General features: G+C 48.0%; 1 protein-coding gene across 1 annotated transcript in view; it reads right to left on the minus strand.

The window, feature by feature from the left end:
- Nucleotides 1-4,006: 4,006 nt before the first annotated feature.
- The window catches only part of LOC147084064 (uncharacterized), a 256,376-nt gene continuing 241,074 nt past the window's right edge, over nt 4,007-19,308 (minus strand). The window contains exon 2 of the mRNA XM_085979870.1: nt 4,007-5,283. Coding sequence (XP_085835996.1) covers nt 4,138-5,175 — 1,038 coding nt within the window. The 5' untranslated portion in view covers nt 5,176-5,283 and the 3' untranslated portion in view covers nt 4,007-4,137. The remainder of the gene's footprint in view (nt 5,284-19,308) is intronic.

Consider the following 19,308-nt stretch of genomic DNA (forward strand, 5'->3'; position numbering starts at 1 on the left):
TCCTTATCTCCACCCAAACTGTTTCACTATCCTGATCCTTTGACCCAATATCATTTCTGACTATTGCAGTGATTCCATCCTTGATTAACATAGCAACCCCACCTCCCTTTCCTTCATGTCTGTCCATCCTAATTGTCAAATACCCTTGTATGTTTAGTTCCCAGTCATGATTATCTTGCAGCCATGTTTCCGTAATGGCCACCAGATCATACCCATGTGTAGTTATTTGTACCGTCAACTCGTCAATTTTGTTACGAATGCTGCGTGCATTCAGATAAAGAACTTTCAAATATGTTTTCTGACAATTTATTCCTGCTTTCACCACTTTTAATACTTTACCTTTTTCATTATACATTCTGACCCTTCCTGACACGCTCTGGTTTTTAATTCCCCCACTGTTACCTTGCTCTATTGCCTTCTCCGCTGTCATTTTTATTTTTCGCCCTCTTAAAACCTCCCCCCCACTAATTAGTTTAAAGCCCTCTCTACAGCTCTAGTTATTCGATTCGCCAGTACTCTAGTCCAAGCACTGGCCAAGTGAAGTCCGTCCCAATGGAACAGCTCTCTCCTGTCCCAGTACTGATGCCAGTGTCCCAGGAAGCCAAACCCATTTCTCCCACACCAGTCTTTGAGCCACGCATTTAACTCTCTAATTTTATTTACCCTAGCCAAATTTGCACGTGGCTCAGGTAGTAATCCAGTGATTATTACCCTTGTGGTTCTGCTTTTTAATTTGGCCCCTAGCTGCTCAAACTCCCTCAGCAGAACCTCCTTCCTTGTCCTATCTATGTCGTTGGTACCAACATGGACCACGAAAACTGGATCCTCGCCCTCCCACTCCAAGTTTCTCACCAGCCCAGAGGAGATGTCCTTAACACTGGCACCGGGCAGGCAACACAGCCTTCAGGACTCTTGCTCTCGGCTGCAAAGAACTCTATTTATCCCCCTAATGTCACCATAGGTCAATGTGAGGTGGTGTGTTAATGAATTTCACTATAGATCCGTGTGAGGTGGTGTGTTAATGAATTTCACTATAGATCAGTGTGAGGTGGTGTATTAATGAATTTCACTATAGATCAATGTGAGGTGGTGTGTTAATGAATTTCACTATAGATCAGTGTGAGGTGGTGTGTTAATGAATATCACTGTAGATCAGTGTGAGGTGGTGTGTTAATGAATGTCACTATAGATCAGTGTGAGGTGGTGTGTTAATGAATGTCACTGTAGATCAGTGTGAGGTGGTGTGTTAATGAATGTCACTATAGATCAGTGTGAGGTGGTGTGTTAATGAATTTCACTGTAGATCAGTGTGAGGTGGTGTGTTAATGAATTTCACTATAGATCAGTGTGAGGTGGTGTGTTAATGAATATCACTGTAGATCAGTGTGAGGTGGTGTGAGGTGGTGTGTTAATGAATGTCACTATAGATCAGTGTGAGGTGGTGTGTTAATGAATTTCACTATAGATCTGTGTGAGGTGGTGTGTTAATGAATTTCACTGTAGATCAATGTGAGGTGGTGTGTTAATGAATTTCACTATAGATCAGTGTGAGGTGGTGCGTTAATGAATTTCACTGTAGATCAGTGTGAGGTGGTGTGTTAATGAATTTCACTATAGATCAGTGTGAGGTGGTGTGTTAATGAATTTTACTATAGATCAGTGTGAGGTGGTATGTTAATGAATTTCACTATAGATCAGTGTGAGGTGGTGTGTTAATGAATTTCACTATAGATCAGTGTGAGGTGGTGTTTTAATGAATTTCACTATAGACCAGTGTGAGGTGGTGTTTTAATGAATTCCACTATAGATCAGTGTGAGGTGGTGTGTTACATAGAAACATAGAAGATAGGAGCAGGAGTCGGCCATTCGGCCCTTCGAGCCTGCTCCGCCATTCAATGTGATCATGGCTGATCATCCAAATTCAGTACCCTGTCCCTGCCTTTTCCCCATATCACTTGATCCCTTTAGCCTCAAGAAATATATCCAACTCTTTCTTGAATAAGTTTAATGAACTGGCCTCCACCGCTCTCGGTGGCAGATAATTCCACAGATTCACCACTCTCTGGGTGAAGAAATTCCTCCTCATTTCAGTCCTAAATGGCTTACCCCTTATTCTTAGACTATGACCCCTGGTTCTGGACTCCCCGGCCATCAGAAACATCCTTCCTGCATCTAGTCTGTCCAGACCTGACAGAATTTTATAGGTTTCGATGAGATCCCCTCTCAATCTTCTAAACTCCAGTGAGTATAAGCCCAATCGACACAACCTCTCCTCATACGTCATTCCTGCCATCCCAGGTATCAGCCTGGTGAATCTTCGCTGCACTCCCTCCATGGCAAGAACGTCTTTCCTCAGGTAAGGTGACCAAAACTGCACACAATACTCAAGGTGCTGTCTCACCAAGGCCCTGTACAACTGTAGCAAGACATCCTTGTTCCTGTACTCGAACCCTCTTGCTACGAAGGCCAACATACCATTTGCCTTCTTAACCGCCTGCTGCACCTGCATGCTTACCTTCAGCGACTGGTTCACAAGGACACCCAGGTCTCTTTGCACTTCCCCTTCTCCCAATCTATTGCCATTCAAATAATAATCTGCCTTCCTGTTTTTGCCACCAAAGTGGATAACCTCACATTTATCCACATTATACTGCATTTGCCATGTTTCTGCCCAATCACCCAACCTGTCCAAATCTTACTGGAGTTTCCCTACATCCTCCTCACAGCTTACCCTCCCACCCAGCTTTGTGTCGTCTGCAAATTTGGAGATATTTCACTATAGATCAGTGTGAGGTGGTGTGTTAATGAATTTCACTGTAGATCAGTGTGAGGTGGTGTGTTAATGAATTTCACTATAGCTCAGTGTGAGGTGGTGTGTTTTGGTGGGAAGAATAAGGAAGCCACACACTACTCGGACAAGGGGGTGAAATTGGGTTGCTTTGTGCCTCCCGCAATATTCAGTGGGAGGTTAGCCGCGGCGGTCGCTGGTAGCGCCCCGCAGCACTGCACCGCCGGCAATGACGTCATCGCCATGCGCAGCACCCCGGCTGCAACCTTGGGTATGCGACCCCTGACTTATCGCCGGACGATATGTCCGACAGGGTCAGGGGTCATTCCTGCAGCCGTGGCGACGCCACTTAAAGGGCAGGTGTCGGGCGGCAACTTTTTATTTCGGCCGACTGCCAGCACCTGCCCCCTTCCCCTTTCTTCTTCGGGGTGTCGGCCGCGATCGCTCAGCCCGGCGCTCCTCTTGATCCGACACCCCACTCCCTGGTGTTCCAGCAGGGCCCCGGTGTACGCAGTGCTAGGCCCCTCCCCTTTAATCAGGGAGGGAGCTCTGCTATGACCCGGTGCTATGTGCCGACGGGTGTGGTGCTGTTACACGAAGCGCCGTAAAATTCACTGGTAGCGCCTCAAGGAGGGGAGCGCTTCCAGTAGCACCCCGCCTCCTGCCTGGGGTGCTACCACTGAATTTAATGTGCAGGGGCGCTAACATTTTCGGGGCGCTAAAATTAGCCCCAACGACGTTAGCGACCTAATGGGGGCATCACCGAATTTTCCCCCTAAGAGTCTAAAAGGGCTGGAGGAGCAGAGGGATCCAGGGATACAGATACACAAATCACTAAAAGTAGCGACACAGGTTAGTAAGGCCATTAAACTAAAAGCACTGGGCTACATTCGTAAAGGAGCCTCCTGTTCCGTGCCTAGGAGCACTGAACCATGGCAAAGAGTGGCTGGGACACATTTCTCACACGCCTCGAGATTAACCCTCATGGGGACTTTGCTGTCAGTGAAGAGAGATGAGAAAGACCAAAGTGCCGTTTGCCCCTCTCAGTGTGGCCCTGAAGGACTGTGTCCAGGCTGGAGTTCTGTTCCCACCGTACGATCCTCCCCCAGTTTGTCCTTTCTGAGCTCCAGCCAGGTGATGCTAAACACTCAGGTGGGAAAGACAAAAATCTACAGCAATGTGTTTAAAGCAAAGCTGATTTATTTGACACCTATCCAGAATATTAAACTCCAGCCCAGTTACAGGAGTTATTAAGATCAGCAGAAACAAACACCAACTGTCAGAATGAACATGGTTCAGTCCTGGATGTGATTAACAGCAGCAAAAACAATAGAATCCAACCCCTGCAGTCACACGTGAACTCGCTGGTGTCTCAGCAGGTGGGATGAGCGAGTGAATCCCTTCCCACACACAGAGCAGGTGAACGGCCTCTCCCCAGTGTGAATTCGCTGGTGTCTCAGCAGGTCAGATGATTGAGTGAATCCCTTCCCACACACGGAGCAGGTGAACGTCCTCTCCCCAGTGTGAGTGCGCTGGTGTACAGTGAGCTCAGATGATCGCCTGAACCCAGTCCCGCAGTGAGAGCACCTGAACGGCCTCTCCACAGTGTGAACATTTTGATGGTATGTCAGATCCCAGGAAGTTTTATAGCACTTCCCACAGTCCGAGCATTTAAATGGTCTCTCATCAGTGTGAACTCGCTGGTGATTCAGCAGGCTGGATGACTCGGTGAATCCCTTCCCACACACAGGGCAGGTGAATGGCCTCTCCCCAGTGTGAACTCGCTGGTGTGTCAGCAGTTTGGATGACAGAGTGAATCCCTTCCCACACACAGGGCAGGTGAACGGCCTCTCCCCAGTGTGAACTCGCTGGTGTGTCAGCAGGTGAGATGAATTAGTGAATCCCTTTCCACACTCAGAGCAGGTGAACGGCCTCTCCCCGGTGTGAACACGCTGGTGTCTCAGTAGGTGAGATGAATTAGTGAATCCCTTCCCACACTTAGAGCAGGTGAACGGCCTCTCCCCGGTGTGAACTCGCTGGTGTGTCAGCAGGTGAGATGAATTAGTGAATCCCTTTCCACACTCAGAGCAGGTGAACGGCCTCTCCCCGGTGTGAACACGCTGGTGCCTCAGTAGGTGAGATGAATTAGTGAATCCCTTTCCACACTCAGAGCAGGTGAACGCCCGCTCCCCGGTGTGAACACGCTGGTGTGTCTGAAGGTCAGATGACTCAGTGAATCCCTTCCCACACTCAAAGCAGGTGAACGGCCTCTCCCCAGTGTGAATATGCTCGTGTCTCGATAGGCCAGAGGATCGGCTGAAGCCTCGTCCACACACAGAACATGTGTACGGTTTCTCCCCGCTGCGAATGGTGCTTTTTGCTTCCATGTTCAGAGGCTGGTGATATTCAGATCCGATGAGTCGAGTGACTCTGTCAGATCTTGATGTGATGTTTGGTCTGAGCTTACCGTCTGTAAATCTTCCCCTTCCAGTGCCCTGTAAAATTAATTTAAAACAGGGAGCATGAGACAACCCACAAGAAAGCAAAGGCAGGTTGTGAAATTGAGCTCAATGAATCTGGTCAATTGTGGGGCCGGCACGAGAAAAAGTGACCATGAAAGCTGCCGGATTGTCGTAAAAACCCAACTGGTTCACTGATGTCCTTCAGGGAAGGGAATCCACCACCTGGTCTGGGCCTACACAAGACTCTGGCCTCTATGGGAGGAAAGAGAGAGAGAGAGAGAGAGGTGGGAGTGGGAGGGGGAGGGGGCGAAGGAAAGGAACTTTATACATCTGCAACTCGACCAGAACTTTGATAGAACCTCCAAAACCCGCAACCTCCACCTAGAAGGACAAGGGCAGCTGTTGTATGGGAGCACCATCACATCCAAGTTCCCCGCCAAGTCACACACCATCCTGACTCAGATATATTCATCGTTGCTGGGTCATAATCCTGGAACTCCTTACCGAACAACATTGTGGGAATACCTTCACCACACGGCCTGCAGTAGTTAAAGAAGGTGACTCACCACCCCCTTCTCAATGGGAAACTGGGGATTGGCAATATTTGCTGCTCTTGCGAGCTATGCCCACATCCCAAGAATGAATTAAAACAAATCTGTAGATGTAAACTGGATTAAAAGCCTCTACAGAAATACTTGTTCCTAAAACAATACTCTTTTACATTGTACGGACAGTGTCTGTGTAACAACCTGATCTCCCCTAGAATCCACCTCCCTTGACAGTCTCACATTGGAAATTGTTGGGTCCTCCTGGGCTCAGAAGTACTGAGGGTTAAACCCAGCAGCTTCTCCTCCATCTCAAACTGAAGCATAGAAACATACAAACATAGAAGATAGGAGCAGGAGTAGGCCATTCGGCCCCTCTAGCCTGCTCCGTCATGCAATGCGATCATGGCTGATCATCAAAATTCAGTACCCAGTCCCTGCTTTCTCCCCATACCCCTTGATCCATTTAGCCTTAAGAAATATATCCAACTCCTTCTTGACTATATTTAATGTATTGGCCTCTACTGCCTTCTGTGGTAGAGAATTCCACAGGTTCATCACTCTTTGGGTGAAGAAATTCCTCCTCATTTCTGTCCTAAATGGCCTACCCCTTATCCTTAGACTGTGACCCCTGGTTCTGGACTCCCCGACCATCGGGAACATCCTTCCTGCATCTAGTCTGTCCAGTCCTGTCAGAATTTTATAAGTTTCAATGAGATCCCCTCTCATTCTTCTAAACTCCAGCGAGTACAAGCCCAATCGTCCCAATCTCTCCTCATACGTCATTCCTCCCATCCCAGGTATCAGCCTGGTGAATCTTCGCTGAACTCCTTCCACGGCAAGAACATCCTTCCTCAGATAAGGCGACCAAAACTGCACACAATACTCAAGATGTGGTCTTACCAAGGCCCTGTACAACTGCAGCAAGACATCCTTGTTCCTGTACTCAAACCCTCTCACTATGAAGGCCAACATACCATTTGCCTTCTTAACCACCTACTGCACCTGCATGCTTACCTTCAGCGACAAGTGCACAAGGACACCCAGGTCTCGTTGCACTTCCCCTTCTCCCAATCTATTGCCATTCAGATAAGAACCTGCCTTCCTGTTTTGGCCACCAATGTGGATAACCTCACATTTATCCACATTATATTGCATCTGCTATGCTTCTGCCCAATCACCCAACCTGTCCAAATCATCCTGTAGTTTCTCGGCATCCTCCTCACAGCACACACGCCCACCCAGCTTTGTGTCGTCTGCAAATTTGGAGATATTACATCTAGTTCACTTATCTAGATCATAAATATATATTGTGAATAGCTGGGGTCCAAGGACCAATCCCTGCGGTATCCCACTCGTCACTGCCTGCCACTCGGAAAAAGACCCATTTATTCCAACTCTTTGCTTTCTGTCTGCCAACCAGTTCTCTATCCAAGTCAATACCTTGCCCCCAATCCCATGTGCCTTAACTTTACATGCTAATCTCTTATGCGGGACCTTATCGAAAGCCTTCTGAAAGTCCAAATACACAACATCCACTGGTTCTCCCTTATCTATTTTACTAGTTACATCCTCAACAATGAAGCAACAAAAAGACCTACACATGCAGCCAGGGACCTACCTTCCGTCAGCCTGCAATAAAACTCTTCCCGACAGCCGCTGACTAATGGCGGCCGCAGCACCCACAATTCCCCGCACCCCAGAAACCGCTCTATCCAACGTGCTGATTTCCCCACTGAGAGTGCGCATGCTCCCCGGGGCCGTGGGCCATTCTGGGAGCCTGGCTCCTGTCCTTTTCCTGATTCGGACTCGGTGGAACCGGCTGAAGAAACCAGGAAGCGGCGGCTCGGATGGGGGAAGCGCTGCACTCTGGGTTTCCTGGTGCCTGGGCCCTGGCCGCACGTCCGCCGGGCCCGGCCGCTCTGATTCTGATTGAGTTTTTGATGAGGTAACAGATGGGGTTGATGAGGGCAATGCGGTTAACGTGGTGTACATGGATTTCCAAAAGGCGTTCGACAAGTGCCACATAATTGGCTTCACACAACACCAGGTTATAGTCCAACAGCTTTATTTGAAATCACAAGCTTTCGGAGCACTGCTCCTTCGTCAGGTGAAGTGGAGAGATGCATAAAAACACAGCCTATATAGTCAGAGAATAACGTCAGATGTTTACAAGTAATCTTTCTAACTGCCATTTATCACACCTCGGCAGAGAGATAATCACAGCAATCAAAGGCGTAAATGGTGTCCAAACAGGTCAGTCAGGAAAACATTACATCAAAGAACAATGAGGTGGGGTCGCAAGGGGTCAAATGTTGCAGATGCTGGGATCTGTATGAAAAACAAAAAAAGACAAAAAACATTTTTTTTGCTGGAAATCACAGCAGGTCCGGCCTCTCCACACAGATGCGGCCGGACCTGCTGTGATTTCCAGCAAAAAAAATGTTTTTTGTCTCTTTTTTTGTTTTTCATACAGACCCCAGCATCTGCAACATTTGACCCCTTGTGACCCCACCTCATTGCTCTTTGATGTAATGTTTTCCTGACTGACCTGTTTGGACACCATTTACACCTTTGATTGCTGTGATTATCTCTCTGCCGAGGTGTGATAAATGGCAGTTAGAAAGATTACCTGTAAACATCTGATATTATTCTCTGACTATATAAGCTGTGTTTTTATGCATCTCTCCACTTCACCTGACAAAGGAGCAGTGCTCCGAAAGCTTGTGATTTCAAATAAAGCTGTTGGACTATAATCTGGTGTTGTGTGATTTCTTACATTTGTCCACCCCAGTCCAACACCGGCATCTCCACAACATAATAGGCTTGCCAGCAAAGTTGAAGCCCATGGAATAAAAGGGACAGTGGCAACATGGATACAAAATTGGCAAAGTGACAGGAAACAGAGAGTAGTGGTGAACGGTTGTTTTTCAGACTGGAGGAAGGTATACAGTGGTGTTCCCCAGGGATCGGTACTAGGACCACTGCTTTACTTGATATACACTTAGACTTGGGTGTACAGGGCACAATTTCAAAATTTGCAGATGACAGAAAACTTGGAAGTAAATTGAACAGTGAGGAGGATAGTGATAGACTTCAATAAGACATAGACAGGCTGGTGGAATGGGCGGACACGTGGCAGATTAAATTTAACGCAGAAAAGTGCAAAGTGATACATTTTGGTAGGAAGAACAAGGAGAGGCAATATAAACTAAAGGGTACAATCCTAAAGTGGGTGCATGAACAGAGAGACCTGGGGGTATATGTGCACAAATCATTGAAGGTGGCAGGGCAGGTTGAGAAAGCGGTTAAAAAAGCTTACGGGAACCTGGGCTTCATGAATAGAGGCATAGAGTACAAAAGCAAGGAGGTTATGATGAACCTTTATAAAACACTGGTTCAGCCTCAACTGGTGAATTGTGTCCAATTCTGGGCACCGCACTTTAGGAAGGATGTGAAGGCCTCAGAGAGGGTGCAGAAAAGATTTACAAGAATGGTTCCAGTGATAAGGGACGAGGGACTTCAGTTACGTGGATAGACTCGAGAAGCTGGGGTGGTTCTCCTTACAGCAGAGAAGGTAGAGAGGAGATTTGATAGAGGTGTTCAAAATCATGATGGGTCTGGACAGAGTAGAAACTGTTCCCATTGGCGAAAGGGTCGAGAACCAGAGGACACAGGTTTAAGGTGATTGGCAGAAGAACCAAAGGCGACATGAGGAAAAACTTTTTTATGCAGCGAGTGGTTAGGATCTGGAATGCACTGCCTGAAAGGGTGGTGGAGGCAGATTCAATCACAGCTTTCAAAAGGGAATTGGATAAGTGCCTGAAGTAAAGAAATGTGCAGGGTTACGGGGAAAGGGCGGGGAGTGGGACTAGCTGAAGTGGTCTTGCAGAGAGCTGGCACGGGCTCGACGGGCTGAATGGCCTCCTTCTGTGCTGTAACCATTCTATGATTCTATAAAATATTAGAAAGTTTGTTCCACAGAAGCACGGGGTTTATCTGCTTTTATTGATGAATTTAAAAAGTCTCTATTAAAACCTGAGCCAGTGTGTTGTGAGCCAAAGAGCCTTGTGTCCAATGAGGGGAATAAAGGCCCACAGCCTCCCCTGGCCCCGGGCCCTGAACAAGGGACTGGAGAAACTCGCTGTCCTGCGGATCAGACAATCAGCTGGCGCTAGTCCCACCCCTCGGGCTCCCCGATTGGTTGGAGGACCCGCCGCCGGCTCGATCCGCCAGCCCCGCCCCGCTCGCTCCCTATTGGTCGGAAGCTCCCGTTAATCAGGCCCTGGGCTGGGTCACGTGTCCCCGAGGAGATCACGTGCTCCGTCCAACTGACGCCGCTTGGTCCGGGGCCTCGCGGACTCTCAGGTTTTTCTATTTCTCTTTATTCTCTCCCGATCCACCCCTCCTCCCACCCCGCGCGATTCTCCAACCAATCGGAGTGGAGAAAACTCACTTTGCGTCACCGATCGTGACTCTGGACCCGACACCAAGGACTTTCCCCGGAATGTCCCGCGCCGACTCCGTCCGGCAGGATCCGACCGCGCAGGCGCAGCTCCGAGTGGGGGAGGGGGGTTGGTCTCCTCTGGGCATGCGCGGTTGTTGCCCTTGGTGACCGGGAGGGGTCGCTGTGCTGGACTCCGTCCAAACCGCCGCTCCCTGTGCGCATGCGCGGACTCTCGGCTGTCAATCAACCATCAGCCAGAAGAGGTCGCTGGTGAGACCAGTGAAGAAAGAAAGACTTGCATTTCTATAGCGCCTTTCACCACCACCGGACGTCCTAAAGTGCTTTACAGCCAATGAAGTACTTTTGAAGTGTAGTCACTGTTGTAATGTAGGAAATGTGGCAGTCAAATAGCGCACAGCAAGCTCCCACAAACAGCAATGTGATATTGACCAGATAATCTATCTTTTTGTTAACTCTGTTTCTCTCTCTACGGATGTTGCCTGGCCTGCTGAATGTTTCCAGCATTTCCTGTTGTTATTTCAGATTTCCAGCATCCGCAGTATTTTGCTATTATCCTTTTGTTACATTGATTGAGGGATAACCATTGGCTAGGACACTGGGGATATTTCCCCTGCTCTTTCCCACATTACAACAGTGACTACACCTCAAAAGTACTTCATTGGCTGTAAAGCACTTCAAGACGTCTGCTGGTCATGAAAGCACTATATAAATGCAAGTCTTTCTTTCTCAAAATAGTGTCATGGGATCTTTTACATCCACCTGAGAGAGCAGACAGGGCCTCAGTTTAATGTCTCATCCGAAAGACGCCACCTCTGACAGTGCCTCAGTACTGCACTGGAGTGTCAGCCTGAATTTTTGTGCTCAAGTCTCTGGAGTGGGACTTGAACCCACAACCTTATGCCTCAGAGGCAAGAGTGCTACCATAGAGTGATAGATTTATACAGCACAGAAAGCGGCCCTTCGGCCCATCGTGTCCACGCCGGCCATCAAGCCCTGTCTATTCTAATCCCATTTTCCAGCACTTGGTCCGTAGCCTTGTATGCTTCTTGAATGTTGTGAGGGTTCCTGCCTCTACCACCCTTTCAGGCAGTGAGTTCCAGATTCCAACCACCCTCTGGGTGAAAAAGTTTTTCCTCAAATCCCCTCTAAACCTCCTGCCCCTTACCTTGAAACTATGCCCCCTGGTTATTGACCCCTCTACTAAGGGGAAAAGTTCCTTACTATCTACCCTATCTATGCCCCTCATAATTTTGTACACCTCAATCAGGTCCCCCTCAGCCTTCTCTGCTCTAAGGAAAACAACCCCAGCCTGTCCAGTCTCTATTCATAGCTGAAGCGCTCCAGCCCAGGTAACACCCTGGTGAATCTCCTCTGCACCCTCTCCAATGCAATCACATCCTTCCTATAGTGTGGCAACCAGAACTGCAGACAGTATTCCAGCTGTGGCCTAACTAGCGTTTTGTACAGCTCCATCATAACCTCCCTGCTCTTGCCTTCATTAGCCGAGGCATAGAATATAAGTATCCCATATGCCTTCTTAACCACCTTATCTAGCTGTCCTGCTGCCCTCAGGGATCTATGTACATGTACACCAAGGTCCCTCTGATCCCCTGTCCTTCCTAGGGTCCAACCATTCATTGTGTATTCCCTTGTTAGTCCTCCCAAAATGCATCACCTCACACTTTTCAGGGTTAAATTCCATTGGCCACTGTGCTGCCCATCCAACCAACCCGTCTATATTCTCCTGTAGCCTGAGGCTTCCCTCCTCGCTATTTACCACTCCACCAATTTTCGTGTCATCTGCGAACTTACTGATCATACCTCCTACATTCATATCTAAATCATTAATGTACACTACAAACAGCAAAGGACCCAGACCCTGTGGTACACCACTGGACACAGGCTTCCAGTCACAAAAACAACCTTCGACCATCACCCTCTGCCTCCTGCCACTAAGCCAATTTTGGATACAATGTGCCAAATTGCCCTGGATCCCATGGGCTCTTACCTTCTTGACCAGTCTCCCATGTGGGACTTTGTCAAAAGCCTTACTAAAGTCCATGTAGACTACATCAACTGGACTGCCCTCATCCACATACCTAGTCACCCCCATCAAAATATTCAATCAAATTGGTTAGACATGATCTCCCCCTGACAAAGCCATGCTGACTATCCTTGATTAATCCTTGCCTCTCCAAGTGGAGACTAATTCTGTCCCTCAGAATTTTTTCCAATAATTTCCCTACCACTGATGTTAGGCTCACTGGCCTGTAATTCCCTGGTTTATCCCTACTATTACCCTTCTTGAATAATGGTACTACATTAGCTGTTCTCCAGTCCTCTGGCACCTCCCCTGTGGCCAGAGAGGTTCTGAAAATTTGTGTCAGAGCCCCTGCAATCTCCTCCCTTGCCTCACACAGCAGGCTGGGATACATCTCGTCTGGACCTGCTAAATCCACTAGTACCTCCTCCCTCTCAATACTAATTTGTTCAAGTATATCACAATCCCCCTGCCTGATTTCTATGCCTGCATCGTCCTTCTCCATAGTGAACACAGATGCAAAATATTAATTTAAAACCTCACCTACATCTTCTGGCTCTACACACAGATTGCCACTTTGGTCCCTAATGGGCTCTACTCTTTCCCTGGTTTTCCTCTTGCCCTTAAAATACTAATAAAACACCTTGGGATTTTCCTTTACTTTGCCTGCCAGTGTTTTTCATGACCCCTCTTCGTTCTCTTAATTTCTTTTTTAAGTACCCCCCTGCACTTTCTATACTCCTCTAGGGCTTCCACTGTTTTTAGTCCTTTGTATCTGCCAAAAGCCTCCCTTTTTTTCCTAAACCATTCTTGTATGTCCCTTGACATCCAGGGTTCCCTGGGCTTGTTGGTCCCACCCTTGACCTTTACAGGAACATGTTGGCGTTGTACTCTCTCTATTTCCTTTCTGAAAGACTCCCACTGCTCTGATGTGGATTTTCCTACAAGTAGCTGATCCCAGTCCACTTTGGCCAGATCCTGCCTTATCATATTAAAATCGGCCTTCCCCCAATTTAGAACCTTTATTTCCGGTCCATCTTTGTCCTTTTCCATAACTACTTTAAATCTCACCGAATTATGGTCACTGTCACCGAATTATGGTCACTGTAACCAAAATGCTCTCCTACTAACCTTTCTACCACTTGCCCTGCTATATTCCCTCGAATTAGGTCCAGTACCACCCCCTCTCTTGTAGGACTTTCTACATGTTGGCTGAAAAAGCTCTCCTGGATGCACTTTAAGAATTCCACACCCTCTAAGCCTTTCACACACTGACTATCCCAGTTAATATTGGGGAAGTTGAAATCCCCAACAATTATTACCCTATTATTTCTACACTTCTCTGAGATTAGCCTACATATCTGTTCCTCTATCTCCCCCTGACTGTTTGGGGGCCTATAGTACACTCCCAGCAAAGTGCTTGCCCCCTTTTTGTTTTTAAGTTCTACCCATATGGCCTCATTAGAGGAACCTGCTAAGGTATCATCCCTCCTTACAGCAGAAATTGACTCCTTGATTAATATTACTAACCTGATTTTTGGTCAACTCTTGGAGTATTCACGCTTAATAAATCTCCGGGAGAAGGAGTCGCTTCACTTGTACTGGTTACATAAGAACATAAGAAATAGGAGCAGGAGTAGGCCAATCGGCCCCTCGAGCCTGCTCCGCCATTCAATAAGATCATGGCTGACCTGATCCTAACCTCAAATCTAGTTTCACTCTCCCTCCCACCCGAACCCATGTGATCTCCCGGGAGAGGCGAAAAACCAGATAAAAAACCCAATGGCCAATTTGGGAGAAAAAATCTGGGAAATTCCTCTCCGACCCCTCCAGCCGATCGAAACTCGTGCAGGAGATCACTCTGTCCCTGTATTTCCCGCAGTACTTACCTTCTGTAAGAGGTGATCTCCACCCCAGCCAGGAACAGGCCCAATTTACTCTTGAAGGACTCCTAGCTGGCAGCCTGTTCCCGAGGTCTCCACTAATCCCTGTGAATAGAACCATCTCCTGAAATCTAACACAGAATTAGAACACAAGAAGTAGGAGCAGGACCAGGCTACACGGCCCCTGGGCCCACTCCGCCACCCACAGGGCCATGACCGATCCGAACCTAGACTCATGTCCAATTTCCTGCCCACTCCCCGTAACCCCTAATTCCCTTGGCTTCTAGGAAACTGTCTATTTCTGTTTTAAATTTATTTAATGATGTAGCTTCCACAGCTCTCTGGGGCAGCAAATTCCACAGACCTACCACCCTCTGAGTGAAGAAGTTTCTCCTCATCTCAGAGCTCCTGGGGCCTGATCACCTTCCCCAGGAGCAGGGCCTTGATTCTGGGGATGTATTATTGCACTGCTTGGTTTACTTGAGAAGAGCCCCATCAGGGCGAGCGTGGGAGGGCCGGGGGGTGAGCGCGGGAGGGCCGGGGGGGTGAGCGCGGGGGGGGCAAGCGCGGGAGCGTCCATCTCCAGGACCAGTGTGTATCTGAGTCAATGGGACTCTCTCAGAATCACAGAAACCCCACAGTGCAGATAGAGGGCATTTCGGCCCATCGAGCCTGCACCGACACATATCCCACCCGATCCCCGTAACTCCTACACCAACACATATCCCACCCTATCCCCGTAACCTCACGTATTTAATCCCCCTAACACTAAGGGTCAATTTTTTTTATCATAGCCAATCAACCTAACCCGCACATCTTTGGACTGTGGGAGGAAACCGGAGCACCCGGAGAAAACCCACGCAAACACGGGGAGAATGTGCAAACTCCACACAGACAGTCACCCGAGGCCGGATTCGAACCCGGGTCCCTGGCGCTGTGAGGCAACAGTGCTAACCACTATGCCACCGTGCTGCCCACTCTCTGACCTTTCTCCCCAGTCCATCTCCAGGACCAGTGTGTATCTGAGTCAATGGGACTCTCTGACCTTTCTCCCCGGTCCATCTCCAGGACCAGTGTGTATCTGAGTCAATGGGACTCTCTCTGACCTTTCTCCCCAGTCCATCTCCAGGACCAGTGTGTATCTGAGTCAATGGGACTCTCTGACCTTTCTCCCCAGTCCATCTCCAGGACCAGTGTGTATCTGAGTCAATGGGACTCTCTCTGACCTTTCTCCCCAGTCCATCTCCAGGACCAGTGTGTATCTGAGTCAATGGGACTCTCTCTGACCTTTCTCCCCAGTCCATCTCCAGGACCAGTGTGTATCTGAGTCAATGGGACTCTCTCTGACCTTTCTCCCCAGTCCATCTCCAGGACCAGTGTGTATCTGAGTCAATGGGACTCTCTCTGACCTTTCTCCCCAGTCCATCACCAGGACCAGTGTGTATCTGAGTCAATGGGACTCTCTCTGACCTTTCTCCCCAGTCCATCACCAGGACCAGTGTGTATCTGAGTCAAACATAAGAACATAAGAAATAGGAGCAGGAGTAGGCCAATCTGCCCCTCGAGCCTGCTCCGCCATTCAATAAGATCATGGCTAATCTGATCCTAACCTCAAATCTACTTTCACTCTCCATCCCACCCGAACCCATGTGATCTCCCGGGAGTGTCGAAAAACCAGATAAAAAACCCAATGGCCAATTTGGGAGAAAAAATCTGGGAAATTCCTCTCCGACCCATCTAGGCGATTGAAACTCGTGCAGGAGATCACTCTGTCCCTGTATTTCCTGCAGTACTTACCTTCTGTAAAAGGTGATCTCCACCCCAGCCAGGAACAGGCCCAATTTACTCTTGAAGGACTCCTAGTTGGCAGCCTGTTCCCGAGGTCTCCACTAATCCCTGTGAATAGAACCATCTCCTGAAATCTAACACAGAATTAGAACACAAGAAGTAGGAGCAGGACCAGGCTACACGGCCCCTGGGCCCGCTCCGCCACCCACAGGGCCATGACCGATCCGAACCTAGCCTCATGTCTGATATCCTGCCCGCTCCCCGTAACCCCTAATTCCCTTTACTTCTAGGAAACTGTCTATTTCGGTTTTAAATTTATTTAATGATGTAGCTTCCACAGATTGGAAAACTGCTAATGTAACACCCTTATTTAAAAAGGGTAGTCGGCAGAAGGCTGGAAACTATAGACCTGTTAGCCTAACATCTGTGGTTGGTAAAATGTTACAGTCCATTATTAAGGAGACAGTAACGGGACATTTGGATAAACATAATTTAATAGGACAAACTCAGCATGGTTTCATGAAGGGGAAGTCATGTTTGACAAATTTGCTTGAGTTCTTTGAGGAAGTAACATACAGGGTGGATAAAGGAGAACCAGTGGACGTAGTGTATTTAGACTTCCAAAAGGCATTTGACAAGGTGCCACACAAAAGATTATTGCTCAAGGGAACATCCTCACCACATCCACCCGATCAAGCCCCTTCACAATCTTATATGTTTCGATAAGATCGCCTCTCATTCTTCTGAACTCCAATGAGTAGAGTCCCAATCTACTCAACCTCTCCTCATATGTCAACCCCCTCATCCCCGGGATTAACCGAGTGAACCTTCTTTGTACTGCCTCGAGAGCAAGTATGTCTTTTCTTAAGTATGGATACCAAAACTGTATGCAGTATTCCAGGTGTGGTCTCACCAATACCTTGTACAACTGCAGCAATACCTCCCTGTTTTTATATTCCATCCCCCTAGCAATAAAAGCCAAGATTCCATTGGCCTTCTTGATCACCTGCATACTCACCTTTTGTGTTTCGTGCACCAGGACCCCCAGATCCCTTTGTACTGCAGTACTTTCCAGTTTCTTGCCATTAAGATAATAACTTGCTCTATGATTTTTCCTGCCAAAGTGCATAACCTCACACTTTCCAGTATTATATTCCATCTGCCAAATCTCTGCCCACTTACTTAGCCTGTCTATGTCCCTTTGCAGGTTTATGTCCTCCTCACTCACTGCTTTCCCTCCCATCTTTGTATCATCTGCAAACTTGGATATGTTACACTCAGTCCCCTCCTCCAAATCGTTAATATAGATTGTAAAGAGTTGGGGTCCCAGCACTGACCCCTGCGGAACACCACTAGTTACTGATTGCCAGTCTGAGAATGAACCATTTATCCCAATTCTCTGCTTTCTGTTAGATAGCCAATCCTCCACCCATGCCAGAATATTACCCCCAATCCCATGATTTTTTATCTTGAGCAATAATCTTTTGTGTGGCACCTTGTCAAATGCCTTTTGGAAGTCTAAATACACTACATCCACTGGTTCCCATATACCCACCCTGTATGTTACGTCCTCAAAGAACTCAAGCAAATTTGTCAAACATGACTTTCCCTTCGTAAAACCATGTTGACTTTGTCCTATTAAATGATGTTTATCCAACTGTCCCGTTACTGTCTCCTTAATAATGGACTCCAACATTTTACCAACCACAGATGTTAGGCTAACAGGTCTATAGTTTCCAGCCTTCTGCCGACTACCCTTTTTAAATAAGGTTTTACATTAGCAGTTTTCCAATCTGCCGGGACCTTTGCTGAGTCCAGGGAGTTTTGGAAAATTACCAATGCATCCACAATCCCTATCGCCACTTCCCTCAAGACCCTAGGATATACGCCATCAGCTCCAGGGGAGGGGCAATACTGCGGGAGCACCGCATTGTCGGAGGGGCAGTAATGAAGAAGCGCTGCAGTGTCAGAGGTGCCGTCCTACGGATGAGACGTTAAACTGAGGCCCCTGTCTGCTCCCTCAGGTGGACGTAAAAGATCCCGTGGTGCTATTTCGAAGAAGTTATCCCCGGAATTTTGATCCCAATATTTATCCCTCAATCAAAATGATGAAAAAACAGATTATCTGGCCATTTTCACATTGCTGTTTGTGGGAGCTTGCTGTGCGCAAATTGGCTGCTGCGTTTCCCACATTACAACAGTGACTACACTTCAAAAGTACTTCATTGGCTGTAAAGCACTTTGGGACGTCCGGTGGTCATGAAAGGCGGTTAAGAAGGCAAATGGTATGCTGGCCTTCATTACAAGAGGATTTGAGTACAGGAGTAAAGAAGTCTTACTCCAATTATATCTTCTTAGGCAGGCCCTCGGAACCGAGGATAACTTGCTTACACATTAAAAATGAGTTCTCAGGTGACTGATGAGTTCACACAGGTGGGGCAGACGGTAGTTGAAGGGGCGGGTGGGTGGGGTGCTTGGGTTGACGTGCGCTCCTTGCGCTTGGCTTCCGCTTGCTCCCGGCAAAGAGACTCGAGGTGTTCGGCGCCTTCTCGGATGCTTCTTCTCCACTTTGTGCGGTCTTGGGCCAGGGATTCCCAGGTGTCAGTGGGGATATTGCACCTTTTCAAGGAGGCTTTGAGGGTGTCCTTGAAGCATTTCCTCTGTCCACCTGGGGCTCTCTTGCCTATCCGGAGCTCCAAGTAGAGCGCTTGTTTTGGGAGTCTCGTATCGGGCATGCGGACAACGTGACCCGTCCATCGGAGCTGACCGAGCGTGGTGAAAGCTTCGATGCTGGGAACATTGGTGCGTCTATCCTGCCAATGAATTTGCAGGATCTTGCGGAGGCAGCATTGGTGGTACCTCTCCAGTGCACCTCAAAGCACTGGAGAGTTACTACCAACGCTGCCTCCAATTATATCGGGCCTTGGTGAGACCACACCTGGAGTACTGTGTACAATTTTGGTCTCCTTACCTAAGGAAGGATATACTTGTCATAGAGGGAGTGCAACAAAGGTTCACGAGATTGATTCCTGGGATAGCGGGACTGTCGTATGAGAATAGATTGAGTAAACTAGACCTGTATTCTCTTGATTCAGAAGAATGAGAGGGGATCTCATTGAAGCATGCAAAATTATACATTAATTTGGGCTAACCAAATTAGTAACAATATTGTGGAGGAGTAATTCCTGGAGTGTTTACGGGATGGTTTCCTGGACCAATATGTCGAGGAACCAACCAGAGATCAGGCCATCTTAGACTGGGTATTATGTAACGAGAAAGGATTAATTCGCAATCTTGTCGTACAAGGCCCCTTGGGTCGGAGTGATCATAATA

The sequence above is a fragment of the Somniosus microcephalus genome, unplaced genomic scaffold (assembly GCF_052327205.1).
Source record: "Somniosus microcephalus isolate GS21.2 unplaced genomic scaffold, FLI_Smic_1.0 scaffold2, whole genome shotgun sequence".
In the NCBI taxonomy this organism is placed as follows: Eukaryota; Metazoa; Chordata; class Chondrichthyes; order Squaliformes; family Somniosidae; genus Somniosus; species Somniosus microcephalus.